At 39.6% G+C, this 17,138-nt stretch overlaps 1 protein-coding gene across 2 annotated transcripts in view; it reads left to right on the forward strand.

Annotated features, from left to right (window-relative positions):
- The window catches only part of esr2 (estrogen receptor 2), a 46,864-nt gene extending 30,615 nt beyond the window's left edge, over positions 1 to 16,249 (forward strand). For both annotated transcript variants that reach the window (XM_016991200.2, XM_062968574.1), the window contains exons 6-9: positions 5,194 to 5,332; positions 7,296 to 7,429; positions 10,472 to 10,652; positions 12,935 to 16,249. In XM_016991200.2, coding sequence (XP_016846689.2) covers positions 5,194 to 5,332; positions 7,296 to 7,429; positions 10,472 to 10,652; positions 12,935 to 13,112 — 632 coding nt within the window. In that variant the 3' untranslated portion in view covers positions 13,113 to 16,249. The remainder of the gene's footprint in view (positions 1 to 5,193; positions 5,333 to 7,295; positions 7,430 to 10,471; positions 10,653 to 12,934) is intronic.
- The last annotated feature ends 889 nt before the right edge of the window (positions 16,250 to 17,138 follow it).

Here is a 17,138-nt window from a genome sequence, read left to right on the forward strand (position 1 = left end):
GGAAATGACCTTCCAGATGACAGGGTGATTCTCTCTGTCCTATTTATATCTCTTTGTGTTTCCTTTCTTTTATTTCCAGGTGCCCCAATTCAGTTCCTATCCAACATAGCTGTCTCTGTTTTCCACTTCCCTCCTCTATCCAGTCATTTTTCTGTACTGTATGGCTTTTATGGGTCCTTATAGGATTTTTCCTCTTAATCATATCTTTATTAAGCACATATACAACTCTTTCCTACACCATTCCATCTACAATATCTGGCTACTTAAAGGAGGGGTTTGATGAAACACAACTTATGTTGATAGATTTCCTTTAGAAAGACTTGTCCTGTAGCCTAAACATACTCTAAAGCAACCCAAATACTCCAAGGGCACAATAACCTGATTGAACTTGGAAACTAAGTAGCGTCAGCAATGGTTCATATTTGGGTGGGAGACACCCAACAATGACCAAATTACATTTCAAAGGAGGGAACAAGCAAAACCTCTTCCAAGTATTCTTGATCTAAAAATCCCTGTGAAATTAATGGGGCCGCCATCAGTTGATAAGTGATTTTGAAGGCAGAAATACACACATCTTCTAATTTCATGGTTTTCTTGAGATTGCACCTACATTTGATTATGCTAAGCCATTTTTGATGTCTGTGGGATGTGGGAATGTGAAAAATAATTCAATGTTTTATTCTTTTTAGTTTCCCTCCTGTTTTTATGGAGCCATTTATATTATATCTACATTAAGTGCAGGAAGATTTCCATCAGAAACAGCAAGAGTCATGTTAGAACAGAATTCAAAACTGCATACCCTTCAGCATTTCACAGGTGAAAACCAGGACAAGCAATGAGATGACAAAGTTATTAATGAAGGACATACAAGATAGGAAAGGCTGCAGCAATTTTCTTTTGTCTAATAAACTGGGAAGGGCAAGTCACCCCTTTCTTTCCTCTGTTCTCATCTTTTCTCCTCCTTTGTTGTGTTAGCTGAGTAGTACAAACACTTTAATCCTTTAAACTGTTTGCAGCAGTTGAAGTAGGCTGAGGACAAAGGAAGAGGAGTAGAAAGATACTAGGACAACTGTCTGATAAAGGGAAAATATAGAGGATTTATTACAACTGTCTTTGCCGAAATCATGACTATTGAAAGGAATGAAACTGATAATGCTCAACCATATCGGAAAGGGCAAGGCTAGTTACATCACATTAGCTGTATTATCTTGTCTGCCGAGGACCACATGTACAGTATATGTATGAACAGATATCCAATTCTATAGACGTTTTTTCACATTCAAGTAGGAGAACATGATTAGCCCCTCTTGTTTAATTTAGTAATGTGGGCACAATGAACAAGATTGCTCCAAAATTGCTTTTTAAAAAGTGTAGCTAGAGATGTATAGTTGAGAACATCAGAGTACACTTATTTATTTATTCATTTATCGTGTTGGAAGCAAATTGAGAATACAATTATAATGTATAAAAAAACCACAAACAAAGTTAAAAACTGATTGAGGTTCCGGGTTTTAACCTGTCACTTTTGGACTCTTACTTGCTGAGGTGTTCCTGCAACTATCTATGTAGATCGTAGGAAGCTATTTCTTGATTTAAGGTGTTGGCTTGCTGGCTGATATCCAAACAGAGGATGGGTCAGACATGTCAATGCCTTGGTCCTTTCATTACTGGCTGCTACTTCCTATCAGGTGGTGCAATACCGGCTAAACGGTATAATTTTTTCAGCGGTGTAGGGTGTAGACATCCTGTGATAATGCGGCATGCCACATCAGAGTACACTGAGATATATCTAGTGCTGGACTCAAGTCAGCAGTATCCCCAGCAACCTGACAATTGTGTAGTCTGGCAATTTCCACATTTTGTAAGGTGTGCAAAACACATACACAGCAGGACAAAATGAAAACGGCCTCTTGCGAATGATGCAAAAGGTAAGAAATACAAGGAGAATATTATCTCTTCTTTAAAGTCTCAAATGAAATTTAAAGTTGCCAAGGTTCTGAATGAGCACCCTAATGAAAAGTAATTTTAGGTTGATCATTGGAAAATGCCTGGCATTTGTGCTCAGCTGGGAACAGAGTCCATTTTCACATCTGAGCTACTATCTCTGCTTCTTTTGTCACTCAAAGCTCCCTTTAGTAAAAAATGTATCTAGTTTCGGCTTGATCCCCCCACTTTTGTACAGGACATACTGCTGTTCAGGATATTAATTTTCTCTCCGACAAGGTGAAAAATCTCCCTGGGTTGGATCTAGTATTAGTCATACCTGAAGCAGACCCACTGAAATCAATGAAACTTAATTTAGCCATGACTAATGCAAATATCAATGATTTCAACTAGTTTATCATAATAAACATGACTAGATCCAAAACTCTCTTTTCACAAGTTGTCATCTCTGGAAATATGCCTTGCAATCCCACATTGGTTTTTCTCCCCCTTAAAGCTAGTTTTCAGCACATTTTTTTAAATAGAGGTTTTAAAATCAAGTTAGCTATCACTGTTTACACTGCTTGTAAACTGTGTAAAGCTGGGGAGATGTCAGGATTACATAATAATGCATTTAATGCTGTAATCATTCATGTGATTTTAGACCACAAAACCAAATAAACAAGTATAGGATGGAGGTTATTAGCCCAGCAGTGCTGCTTGTGAAATAGACCTTGAGGTTGTTGATGATCATAAATTCAACATGAGCCAGAAGTGTGATGTTGCAGCAAAGAAGGCAAATGCCATCTTAGCCTGTCTTTTAAAAAGCATAGTTTCCAAGTTGAGGGAACTAAGTCCCATTGTATTCTGTTCTGTATTAGTCAGGCTTCATCTGCATTCAGTTTTGAGCAACTCATGTTTAAAACAGTTTTAGGGAAAGGTAACGAATAAGATAAGAGGCATGGAGAACAAATATGAGGAGAGGTTGAAGGAGCTGAGCAGGATCAGCTTGGTCAAGAGAAAAGTGACATATACACATTCTTTAAACCTCTACTCCATGAGAGGGTAGGATCACGTCTAATAGCTCTAACTTGCTGGAGAGCGGATTTTGATTGAACATTAGAAGGAACTTATTGACAGTAAGAGCAGTTCAGCAATGAAACTAGTTGCCTAGAGAAGTGTCAAGGTCTCCTCTGGATGTCTTCAAAAATAGGCTGAACACTACAGCTACCTAACTGGGATTCTCTAGATGGAGATCCTGTATTGAGTTGGACTAGGTGTGTCATGAGGTGTCTTCCAACTATATGATTCTATAGTTCCATTGATCTTTACTGGAACAGGTATTCATATAGGGTCCTTCTCATTTTAATCCACATATTTCAAAAACAAGTTGACTTGTAATAGTTTCCTCACTGCAATTAAAAACACAGCCATAGTTGCAACACTTGACGCATGAAATCTGGGCAAGGAACATGATGGCAAATATGTTTGAAGAACATACAAGTTTCCTATTCATTGGGAAATGAGATTTCATAGTATCCATAAGGATGATGCAACCAGTTGTTGGTAGCCAACCGATGCAGCAGTGGTCAGTAGCTAGTTACTCAAACAGATGGCTAGTGAAATCTCATTTCCCCGAAATTTCTCTCTTATAAAAAACATAGTTCCTCCCAAAGCTGCTTTCCTTTTGATTTTTCTTTGAAAGCCAGCACTTGTAATTTATTAATTATACACACAAGATCCCCAGATTTCATGGTCTGGTTTTCTTCTCTGTTACTCAAGACAAAGGGGAGGAGTCCCAGGGTGAAAGCACTTTGTCTCTTTGATGTGTAATCTTGGCCCTAGTGATTCCTTTTTAGTTGAAAGACATACTCTGTGAAAATTTGCCTGATGTTTCATGTCCTGGGTCATCTCTAAATCTCAGGTTTTTGCACTGAAATCTCATGGCTCAAAACAGTCTGGACCTGGCAATCCTATATTTTCCATGTGTAGCTTGTCTTAATGTTTCTTCAGCTTCTGTCTTCGCTTCCACCTCTTATCTTTTGATTTTTAAAAAGGTCCACTTTTCACCTCTCTGGGCTGCTTTTAGCACATCACTAGAACAACAGGCTGCACTTGACTCATTCCCAGTTAGTTTCATGTTCCTGCACTTGCGGTGTAGCACGAGGGGAGAAATTTGGAGGATTTTAGAGGGCTAATTTCCCTATTCAATTTTCCAGACGGTTTTGTGGGTCCCTTAAATATTTAATGATAATTGAATGGGCTATATATATATAGTATAGCATCCTACCGGTAAGGTAAGGGTGAGAATCATCCAGATCCCTAGAGGCTGTTGGACTGCAACTCTTTGAAGCCTAGCCAGCACTGCCAATAGAGAAGAATGCTGGGAGTTGCAGTCCAAAAGCATTTGGAGGAATGCAGGTTCCCACCTTTGCATTAAATCTGAGGAGGGTCTTTCTACATAAAAGCGTGTTCTAATCTAAATGTACTTCTGTATAAAACAGTGATCTACAAAATACACCAATATTTTGATAGCTCTGTACAAAGGGGGACATTTTTGTTGACTATATTACCTTCAGAGAAATTCAGCCAAGGGATTCCATGCAGAAATATGTACTGACAGTGTGAGCAAGCCTTGTGTTAGTTTTGCTATATGTAATGTATATCAAATGTGTAGATGAATGTACAAACCAAGACCCATGTGTGCCCCTTGAACACCCATGTATATTGCATGTGCAATGGATTTCCATGGACAACTCCAGTATTGTGCACAATGTCTCTACAAGAACAACTCTAATTCTGTGATCTTGACTTGGAAGCAAATGTCCTAGATTGAATGAAAATTTCCAAACACTTTGACAGGGAAACTTACCTATGTGTAAGACACCAACAGGATTTGAGCTGCTGTCTCTTGTGTTAGGTCCAACCCCTTGGTCAATGCAGGATCTTCCCCTATAACAGCCTCATCAGGTAGCTTTCCAGACTCTTTTTGAAGACCTCCAGAGGGGAAATCTATTGCAGAACCGCTCCCATTATCAAGATGCTTTTTCTAATGTTCAATCCAAATCTATCCTCCTGTAACTTAAAACCATTAGACCCAGTTCTGCAAGTCTTTCATTTAAGTAAAAAATAAATCCACAGTCCAATGGCAGATACAGTCCAATGGCTTGGTATAGTCCATTTGGAGGTAAAAATGGGGCTACACCAAAACTGTCCAAATGAAGCAGATCTGTCTGTAGTGTAATGACACTCTCTTCTATGTTTTCCAAGGTTTCATAGAGCTTAGCCTGTATGATCAAGTGAGGCTTTTGGAAAGCTGCTGGTTGGAAGTGTTAATGGTGGGTCTGATGTGGAGATCCATTGACCATCCTGGAAAACTCATCTTTGCACCAGACCTAGTCCTAGACAGGTAAGACAATACGTCTGGAGGGACTGTCTTATTCTGTTTATTTGTTATAGTTTACTGACATTTCAACAGACAGGAGGATTTGCAGCTTTAAAATATTAGTTTGAAAATGGTAGCATTTGAGACTTGCCATTTTTGAAACTGGGGATCTCTATAATATAATTGTACACAATGGAAGGAAGTGATTTATTAGAAGCGGTCTCTAAGCAATTGCCTCAATTCCAGTATTTTGGAATTGTCCTGTATTGTAAGTTGTTTTCAAGTTGGCTCCAACTTAGGGTAACTTTATGAATGCAATATCATGTGTACAGTCTCCTTAGTGCAGTTTAATACACTTTAACAACCATAGTTGAAGCCTATACAATTGTGGGCGTTATAATTTTACAAAGTATTTAGCCTCCTGTGCCAAAGAGTACTGGTGCCTCATCAAGTTACAAATCCCAGGATTCCATAGTATTGAGCCATGGCAGTTAAAATGGTGCTGAACTGCATTCATTCTACAGAGTAGAGCTGTACTACTTCTTGTCATCAACAGCCCAAACACAGGACTATAATTTCCTTTCTTAAATCAGTGAACCTAATGTGTGATCTCAGTTTTCTCCTATTACTTTCCACTTTGCCAAACATTTTGTCTTTTACAGTGAGTTCCACTGGTAATTATAAGCCCAAAATATGATAGCTGATATGGTAGCCAGTGCAGCTCCTTAATACTGTATGCCATGAAATTCCAAGTTGTGCCAGTTACAGTTTTGACCACTGCTTACTGAAGCCAAACAGACACTAAACTGTTTCAAGGGTGCATGCATTTTTTAATTTTAAAAAATCATATTGTACTGCTCTGTTTTTTTAATGGTGACTCACAAAGCATACTTCAAGGAGTTGCGATAAGTAAGAACATTTGGCTGGCATTTATTATCACAGATATTAATGCATTGCATAACTGGTTTAATATTCACAATCCTTACCTTTTCAATAGTATTGAAAAGACATAGGGATCACAAAAATGCCTGAATCCTGACTTAGAAGGTAGCAGACGCAGCAGACGCAGGGGATCTGTTCTCCTGTCAATCGAGAGTCAGCAAAATGACATTCCCTCCCTGTTCCATAAGTGATCTTGAATGTGACAGCTAGAAGCACAATCCATTTCATAATTCTTAACACCAGAGATTGCTTGTGGGAGTGGGATGGAAATGTGAGTGGGATGGAAATGTGAGTGAGCTGTTTCCCAGTCAACAGGAGAACAGATCCCTGTTGCTTGCAGCAGCTTCTGCCTGGTAAATCATGATTGGGAGAGTCAAGCTGGAGTATATTACTTAACTACACAACTAAGATAGTTATTTTACTGAGTAGTACATGAAGAATGCCAAGCCATCATTTTTATAGCATGAAAAGCCTTTTGGAGCATCAAAAGCCCGAACAGAAATGTATGTCTCTGAAATAGCAAAGTGAGGACATAGAAAAGATAAAATAGTCTCAGTATATTAATTATAAAACATCCCCTCCAGCATTCCATAGATCCAAACCAGGGTGCATGGGGCCAAACAACACCAAAGTATAGTCAAGATAGCCAAAGCTATTAATGTGGAAGAACATAAAAACTAGGATATGATGCAGTAGTTTACTTTTGCTTGAGTCTACTGGGAAATGCAAGACTCTGCACTCTCTTCTCTCTCCTGCTGAGTTATTTAAGTGCAAATGACTTTTGTCCTTTGAAATCAGCTTGTAGTAACTCAAGGATATAGTATACAACCACATTTTGCCCAAAATCTAGTATGTCTAGTATGCATAAGGTGCAAACATACTGGATCAGAACAAACAACTCTGGGGGCCATGCAGATATACCCTCACAAAAGCTTCAATCATGACTGTAGATCGAAAAAGCTAATGCATATCAGAGCATGAAAAGAGATTTTGAAGGAGATAATATTGTGGATTCCTCCTAACCCTCTGACAATTTGCAATTTAGGGACGAGGGGAAATGCGTGGAAGGAATTTTGGAAATCTTTGACATGCTCTTGGCAACAACTTCAAGACTGCGAGAGCTGAAATTGCAGCACAAAGAATATCTCTGTGTCAAGGCGATGATCCTTCTCAATTCCAGTGAGTAGACATGCTGCAGTCAATGTCAAGCTGTGCTTATTATCGAGACAAAAAGTTGGGCGGTGGGACTTGAAATATCAACGGACGCAAGAGCCATTAAGGCGAATAGAATAAAAACACCCAAAGTACTTTTGCCTCTTCGTCTTGTTATAATGATTTTCTGACGGAGGCACAGAAATAACACCTAGGTCACCATGATGTAGCATCCGCCGTGCTATATTTTTATACCTTGTAAAGGACTCTTGATAAAATAATATGTGACCCAAGACTTATTACATCACCCTCTTGGTCACCCACTCAAACACAAGCGTGATACCTATCAGCTTCTCTCATCCCATCCTGTCCCATTGCCTTATTCCTGTTAAGGAAGGAAAATGATATCTCCAAACTCTGCATCTCTTCTACACTGGAGTTGGCAACTGTAAAGAATACGGGGGCTAATTGGGATCTTTGCATCCTTCAACATTTCACAGATGAAAACCAGGAGCAAAGTAGCCAAGTAATGTCAGAGTGCATCCAAAGGTAATAAAGTTGAAGGACTCAGAATCTAGGAAAGGCTGTAGTAGTTTGCTTTTGTTTGAGTCTACTGGGAAGGGCAAGATTAGCTTTACAATTGGTACTTAGTTTGCACAAAATGGAGTAACCCGATGGTAAAGGGGAGAAATGGGATGAGGATAAAGAGAGTGGGAAATTTTAAAAGCACCTGAGAAAGTGGTCTGAGTGAGGGCCAAATTGGAAACAATTGGAAGGCGTTGAAAGGCTGTGTCCCTAATTTTGGCAACTTTTTTTGCTCTCCTTGAGCCATTTTATTCTTTATTTATTTACTTACTTATGGGTTTGTGACCTCTTGCTATCCTAAAACAACTCAGAGAGGATATCAGAGTGAAATTACTTTTCAATATCTCCTGTAGAGTCAAAGAAATCACATTTCTTCAATAATTGGGGAAGACTGAAGACCACAAAAACATGCAAACTTCATTTTCCCTACCCTTTAACTAGTTCTAAACAAATTGAAGCAGACTTCAGTGGGTGTAATATTTCTTTGTCTTGATTCATCTGAAAACATTGCTTAAAATATGGCTAAGATCTTCATCACTTTCTCAGCAAATACCTCAGGCGTTTCCTTCTGAAAAGACTGAAGTGGAATTGCTGTGATAAATCACTATGTGTCTTTAAACTTCTCCTTGGATTTGTTTCTATGATATGTAATATTTATGAACACTGATGAACAATTCAGTGCCTTTAGGAAATGCAGACTATTACATTTAATGTAATGTAATTACAGTAGAACCCCCATAACTGTGGAATTCATATCTGAGGTCTCACTTTGGCTCACAAGGGATGAAAATGGTCTCTCTGGGAATTTTGTCAATCCTCCAAGCAATTTTGTAGAATGCTTTCGCTCATATAGAACTGAGCCCTTGAATAACTTCTATAAATGGAAGCTTTTAAGAGTCTCTCTTTTCCAGTTTTTCTCTTGCCTTTTCCCAGCTTCACCCTTTAAAGAGAATGCTGTGGAGGCAGTGGTTTGCAGCATATTACTGAAGGATCTTCCCAGCTTATTTGTGTTCTCAGCATGTTTGTGTTATCTGCATATCCACCTTCAAGTCACTTGTCAATTTATGGTGACTTTATGAATTCAATCTAGTTTTCTCAGGCAAGGAACACTCAAAGCTGGTTTTGCCAGTTCCTCCCTCAGAAAATCTAGTCTATAGCACTTAGCATTATTGGTGGTCTCTCTTCCAAGTATTAATCAGAACTAACCCTGCTTAGCTCCCCAAATGAGACAGGAACACATGCCTTTGGAATATTTAAGCCCTGGTCATCTGCATATCTTCCAATATTTCACAAATGAAAACTGGGGCATGTATGGTCAGGCCAGATCAGAGTGTGGTCAAAATGTGATATGCATGAATGCCATGCAGAATGGCACAGATGAGCAGCTTGGCTTCCATATCCCTCTGCATCAGACAAAATTGGCCAGGGGAAGTTATGCATATGTAAGTAAGGAACAGGAAGGCGATCACAGTTGTTAGCCCACCAGAAAATTTTGGTAGAAGATGGTAGCTGTGAGATGGTTAGCCCATAGCAGCAACTCACCAAATTTCTCCACCTCTGATGCAACTAGTAGGAAGTGAGATAGGCCAATGGCATGATTTAGTATAAGGCAGCTTTATAAGTGTGACAAGTTCACTGGACTTTATCCCTTTTGAACAGTTGTTGCTGTATATCTTGAAGTTAACACTGATGTGTGGTGACCTTATCATAGGAGAGTTGTTGTTGTTAACTTCATTTTTAGCCCACTTTTCTCCCCATATGGACTCAAGGTGGCTAACAATCATATAACACAACCTTATAAAATTAAAGTAAGGCAAATGCACTTTTTAAAAAAAAATGAAATATTTATGAGTAGACGTAAAGTTAAAATACAATAAATACAATAAACATTATATGTAAAGCTCACCCCCTCCCTCCAAAATCACACACAGAACCTCCTCACAGTGAGTCCCTCATCCTTCTCTCCCAAATGCCTGATAGAAAATATATGTCTTAACTTGCTTGCGAAAGACCAGAAGAGCCTGAGTTCCACAGTCTGGGAGCAGCCACCAAAATGGCCCTCACTCGTGAAACCACCAAACCCATTTGAGTGGGTGGTGGGACAGAGAAAAGACATAGACCCCTTCTACACTGCCATATAGTACAGATTATCAAATCAGATAATCCATATTATCTTCTTTGAAGGGGATTATATGAGTCTACACTGCCATATTCAAAGCAGATAATTTGGATTTTATATGGTAGTGTAAAAGGGGCCTGGTAGAGTTTTCTTAGCAAGATTTATACAGAATTGCTTCGACCATGCTGGGAGATTTTAATTTACCCAAGGACCAATGGATTTCTATAGCTGAATTGAGATTTGAGCCCTGGTATCCCAAAATCCTAATTCAGTCTCCAGTTGCTACACCACATTTGTTGTTTTTTTGAGCAAGACTATTGCTCAGTGAGCTGTGAATCCTAATTCTTGGTCCCCTTTTTGGCCAGGCATGTTTCCATTGCCATCCACAACGGAAGAACCTGAGAGCCACAGGAAGCTGAACCACTTGCTCAACTCTGTGACTGATGCCTTGGTGTGGGTCATTGCGAAGAGTGGGATTCCCTTGCCACAACAGACAACTCGCCTGGCAAATTTGCTCATGCTGCTTTCACATGTCAGGCACGCAAGGTACGGCCATCATATAGAGTCTTGCAGATTCTCTTTAATTTACATTTGTAACCGTGGCAAAAAAGCATATCTTTGAGTTCATTTTAGATGGCCATTTCTGTTTATTTCTGTTGGAGATTTAAGTGAGTTGTTGGCCAATGTATTCAGGTGTCCTGGGTAGCTGTATCAAATTGAGTTTCCTGCCCAAGTATCCGGTCTGTATTGGTTCACTACTTCTTCAAAGAGAGATACAAAAATTCATCTTGATGGAATGGTAGTACAGTAAAGTAACTTCTAATAAGTTCTGGGAAAACCCTACTTTCATATGATATGGAGGAAAAGAGTTGGTTATATCTCTGTGTTGGAGTATTTGAGCATGTCCCATACTGTTATTGTGTGGCTACAAGATGTTTCCAACCTACAACTCTAAAGTGAATTTATCATGGGGTTTTCTTGGCAAGGTTAATTCAGAGGGGTTTGTCTTTGCATTCCTCCAAGGCTCAGAAGGTGTGACTTGCCCAATGTTACCCAGTGCATTCCCACTACTGGGCAGGGATTCAAATGTTATTCTCCAAGAGTTGTAATCCTCTGTATTGTGCTGGCATCCCATAGCCACGTTAAAAAGCTTTGATATTGCCGGTTGATGTGAAAGTGAAATTTGTTCTCCCGTGATTCACATGTATAAACAGTCATTTGAAGCAGAAGTCTTTGAATTATGGCATGCATGCGTGAATTGGGGTTTTCCACTCTATGAACTCAACCATTGTGGCAGGATGTGTTTGCATGTATAGCACAGTTACTCCTCTTTTGTGTGGGTTAAGGACCCAGGACCCGGGACCCAGGACCCAGTGGAAAAAACAAGATTTTTTTTAAATATAAGAGAACACTTCTAGGAATCTCTAGGTCCCCCATGGCTAAACCTTGGGGCATTTAGGCTCTACTCACATTCAAATGCAGTTGGTGGGTCAAGTGCATTTTGCATTATGAGTCTGTGTCATCAACATTTTAGCTAGACTCTAGAAAAGTTCATAGACAGCTTTGAAGCTGTGCTGAGTTATTCTTGGCAGAACCGCAAATGCTGGTATTTCTGTTGGATTTGTAAAATAAAATACACAAGATAAATGCTATCTCTCTCTGAAGCACGAAACCTTCACATTCAGAATTCCTGCTTAGGAAATAGAAGGTCTGGTTCAAGTTGATGTGATATGGCCCAGCCTCAAGGCCAACCAAGAAAATACCTCCCATAGTGCTTTCAGAAAAAAACAATGTGTCAGACTGTTTGGATAAGAATAATGTATTCTTTATCTCTCTCTCTCTCACACACACATATACACAATTTTTTTGTGTTCCACAAGATCACCAAAATACTTCATCATCTTATGCTGCTGAGGTTTTCATAAAAACAAAATTGCCTTGAAATATCTGGAAGGGAAGGGGGGAGCAAACTGAAAAATATCAAATCACTTTCCTGGAATTGTGCTTTGCCCTTATTTAATACCACAGGAAACTAAAGATCTTGCTGTAACTCAAAAGATTTGATCAGAAGTGAAGTCACTTCTGACTTCCTATTGCAGTTTCCATAGCCATGGAGTTAAACATTGCCCATTCCAAATGTGTGCACGCATGCACCTTTAAGTGTGTCTCAACTTATGGCAACCCTTGAATTTCATAGGATTTTCTTAGGCAAGGAACCCTCAGAGGTAGCAGCTGTCTTAATCAATTTCAGACCTTTTTTTGCTTACTGTCTAAATGAGAGTAGTGTTGGTGCTGGGTAGGCTCCTTTTGGAAGAGTATTCCATAACCAAAAGGCCACTACCAAGAAAGCCTTATAAGATTTCCTTTGTAGCTCTTAATCAAAGGAATATGTGAGAGAAAGCCTTGCTGTATGGTCTTTTAAGACATTAAGCTTAATTGGTCCACTGTACTAGAAAGAATAGACATCCTAGGAAACAAAGCACTGGATTAAATTTTGGCTGCGACCCTACATCAAAGACATAAGAGTGTAAATGTATACACATGGAATTATGTTTGCACATTGGTGAGCTGCAAAACCATTCAACTGAACATATAAACATAAACAATGGCAGTCACAGCATGCATCTGCATTTACAATGTGCATCCACAGTTGTAATGCCTCAGTGGCACTCATGTACAAAGTGCCACATGTTCACCTGTTTTAACTGCTTCAAATGAAGGCGGGCGTGACACTGACATCATCCACAGTGCAGAATTATAGCAGTTTGACATCATTTAACTACTGTGGCTCCATCCTGTTCTGGCTGACCTCTTTGCTTTCTTTTCAGTAACAAAGGGATGGAGCACCTTCTTAGCATGAAGTGTAAGAACGTGGTCCCCGTCTATGACTTGTTGCTGGAAATGCTCAATGCTCATACTGTCCGAAATCACAGGAAAACACCCATTTCCAATCTGGAGATTAGCCCGTCAGAACAAACAGAGACGACAGATGGCATGCAACTCTGATTTCACAACAGAAACGTCAGAAGGGCACACAGTTGTGATTTTACAATGAAGTAGAACTCCAGAGAAGTGGAGAGAAAATGAATTTCAAGATTTAAAATGGAGGTATTTGGTGATTTGGGTTTTTTTTTTCAAAGAAGGAACCAGTACCTGGAATTCTGTTTTGAAACTTCCGTGATTTTTTAATAGGACACATTTGGATCTTTTTAATGCTGCTTTGCCTGTCATCTTAGGTTGTCCTGCAACAGCCTTGTGGGGTTGAAATGGCACAACCTGCCTCTGATTTTATCAAAAGTTGTACTTTTGGAGTGCCTTCGAAAGGAAGACTATATTGAAGCGTCACATCAGCCTTAAGCTTTATGATACCCTCGTTGGGTGGCAGAGAAGTTTTCTTTTTTCTTTTCTATTTAAAAGAAAGAAATGTGTACAGCACATAGGTCGAGGATCCTACTGCAAAAATCCAGCAGGTGCAGAAAATAGAAGCAACTTCTGCTAACAAGTAACTGAAAGATTTAAGATGTTGCTTTCCATCCATGAGTCACTCATAGCAATCTGTACAATAGAGCCAACTGGGTGACTACTGTTCCCATTAGAAAAGTGTGCTGTTTCACTTGTTAACTGCAGTGACATGTTTCCCTATTGTGAAATCCCGCCTTCAGTAAATATGAGAATATGGAGTAAATGGTCCTATTTAACTGAAAGCCCCTGGCCTTGGGATAATTTGTCGATTGGTATATTTGACAATATGGACTGGGAGCTTTCCTTTAAAAAAAAAGACCTGGTTTGTATCAGCTGCTGAGAGATCAATCATTTGAGTGGGCATTTTTGTTTCCTGCTATATAGCTTATGTGGTGTATTGCTGGTGCAAATGAATTATTTACTGTGAATATTGAGAATTTGTGAATTATGATTTTATGTTTTAATTATACAGGATCGAGATTATTGTGATGGTTTTAATAATGAATAAGGAGAAACAGTTGTCTATACATGTATTCCTCCCAAAGGGGAAAAAAAATACAGCATAGGAGGTAAACTCTCACTTAGTGGAGCCTTAAGGGAATGTTAAGTGGTAGTTTCATGCATTTCCCGATATATGCACACATATCTCTTCCACTAACAAGAATTTCCCAATTCACTTCAATGGATGAGGCAACTGCACGCACAAAAGCAGAAGTGGCACAGTGCAAGTCCTGACAGTGTTAGTGAATGTGCAAGTGTGCCTTGTTCCTTTTTCACACAAGAGCACATACAGCACTCTAGAGTTCGTGGAGTGAACAGGAGCAGGTATGAGTGTGTTCTCTCTTTTTTGTGAATACACTTTGGATAAAGAAGAGAAAACCTATATTTAGGCCTTATTGGGAGGCCATGGGGAGAGGAGGGACCTTTTCTGATTGTGCTTTGGTGCTATGCGCCAAAATTTTTCATAATGCACAAAATGATATAAACTTTCCCCTGTTGCTTTGTTCTTTGGGCAATTCTTTCACAATTTGAGACTTTCTTTTGCAAAGCAAACAAATATAACATTGTTTTCATACCAAAATGGTAGCTAGAATCCCGTTAGTGACATATGCAAGCATGCATATATTTTTTGGGATTATTGCAGAAATCGGTATTCACATCCTGCCTCAGCAATGACCAAGGGTTCACCATTTCATGATGATGGCTCTCCTATGGCCATTCAGTGGTTTGTGGAAAGTGTAGGGAGCCAGAGTGGTGTCTGCACATGAACTCATGACCAAAGGCAAGGTAGAAGCATAGAATCATAGAATGGGAAAAGACCCCAAGAGCCACCCAGCCCAAACCCCTGCCATGAAGGAACACACAATAAAAATTCCCCTGACAGATGGTCATCCGACCACTGCTTTAAAACCTCCAGAGATGGAGATTCCACCAGACTTCAAGGGAGCATATTCCACTGCCAAACAGCTCTTACCATCAGGAAGTTTTTCCTGCAATTAGAATTCATTGCTTTGTATCCTAGTTTCCAGAGCAGCAGAAAACAAGTCTGCCCCCTTGTCAATGTGACTTCCTTTCAAATATTTAAACAAGGCTATAATGTCCTCTCTCATGATTCTTTTCTCCAAGCTAAACAAACCCAGCTCCCTCAGCTGTTCCTAGTTTCCAGGCCTTTGATCATTTTGTTCGCCCTTCTCTGGACACGTTCCAGTTTGTCAATATCCTTCTTGAATTGTAGTGCCCAGAACTGGACACAGTGTTATTCCAGATGAGGTCTGTTGAAAGCAGTATAGAGTGGGACTATGACTTCCCTTCATGTTGACACTATGCTCCAATTGATGCAGCCTAGAATCACATTGGTTTTTCTAGTTGCCATATCACGCAGTGACTCATGTTCAGCTTGTGGTCTACTAAAACTCCTAGATCCTTTTCACATGGACTGTTTTCAAGCCAGGTAATTAAATCGATCCCCAGGATCTCTGGACGACCTGAGGAAATCGTGAGAAATTTTCTGAATAGCACGTATCTGGTTATGGGGACCTAGCCAGATGTTTTGCCATCTCCCTGTTCTCCACCAGCTGTTGAATCATAATAATAATCTTTATTTATACCCCACCATCTCCCTGAAGGGACTCGGCAGCTCATAGAAGCACTACAAGTACCAAACATAAACAATACATAGAATTATAGACTATAACTATAGGCAGGAATAAGAGGTTAAGCAGCTAAATGGTGAGTCTTGAAGCATGATGGTGTTCTGCCTGAAAAACATTAATGCTATGCTCAGCAGTGTAGGATTTCAGATAATTTTTTGTGAAGAAAACAGCATATTTGGCACAAAATGCTATGTTTTCTGTGCAAAAATCTTGGTTTGGCCACAGCAAACCCCACAATATTTCACAAATGAGTTCTTCGCACACAAGAAGTCCCAGATTACAAAATATTGGTGCAGTTGATCATTTTTTCACAGGTGTAACTTGATGTGCCAAGACATCAATATGGAAAAAAATTCTGAGGATTCTTTTACATCCTTTGGCAGGGCTAATTCCTCAGTGCCCAAAGTGTGGAAATGGTACAATGGTTGGGATTTATGTTAATTTATGGGGGAAAAATGTGTAGATTTCATATGTAAAGGCTTTTAACTGAGCAGTAAGCACCGTTTACAGTAAAGTTCCCTAAACTTCTGATAAGTGCATTGCTTTTTGTTATGAAATGAAGATTGAAGGTAGCCATTATCCCAACATTTGTGTGTGATTGTTGTTGCATTTTAAATGGTCCTCTATGGGACAAGTGGAATACGTAACCTGGAATAGACAATCTACTGCCTAAATGTCTTCAACTGTATGTCCTAAAATCTCAGAGCATTGGTTATGTTGGCAGGGATCAATGGGAGTCCTAATCTAAGGTACCCCATAAGGATCAGGTGATCTGTTCTAGTATAAATACGCATCCTAATAATATATGGGTCTTCATGCACAGAATAGATATCAAAATGAATCCATTAAAATTTAAGGTACTATAGTCTGCAGGGCTGTTGCTTTTTATGCAACAGGCTAACAATACGCATCCTAATGATATATGGGTCCTCGTCCACAGAATAGATGTCACAATAAAAAGGTAAAGGTTTCCCCTGACGTTAAGTCTAGTCATGTCCAACTCTGGAGGTTGGTGCTCATCTCCATTTCTAAGCCGAAGAGCTGGCGTTGTCTGTAGACACCTCCAAGGTCATGTGGCTGGCATGACTGCATGGAGCGCCGTTACCTTCCCGCTGGAGCGGTACCTATTGATCTACTCACATTGGCATGTTTTCGAACTGCTAGGTTGGCAGGAGCTGGAGCTAACAGCGGCTGCTCCCGCCGCTCCCGGGGTTTGAACCTGGGACCTTTCGGTCTGCAGCTCAGTGCTTTAACACACTTCGCCACATTCTATAGATGTCACAATATATCAATTAAAATTTAAGGTACTATAGTCTGCAGGGCTGTTGCTTTTTATGCAGCAGGCTAAGAATACGCATCCTAATGATATATGGGTCCTCGTCCACAGAATAGATGTCACAATAAATCCTCTAAAATT

The sequence above is a fragment of the Anolis carolinensis genome, chromosome 1, assembly GCF_035594765.1.
Source record: "Anolis carolinensis isolate JA03-04 chromosome 1, rAnoCar3.1.pri, whole genome shotgun sequence".
NCBI lineage: Eukaryota > Metazoa > Chordata > Lepidosauria > Squamata > Dactyloidae > Anolis > Anolis carolinensis.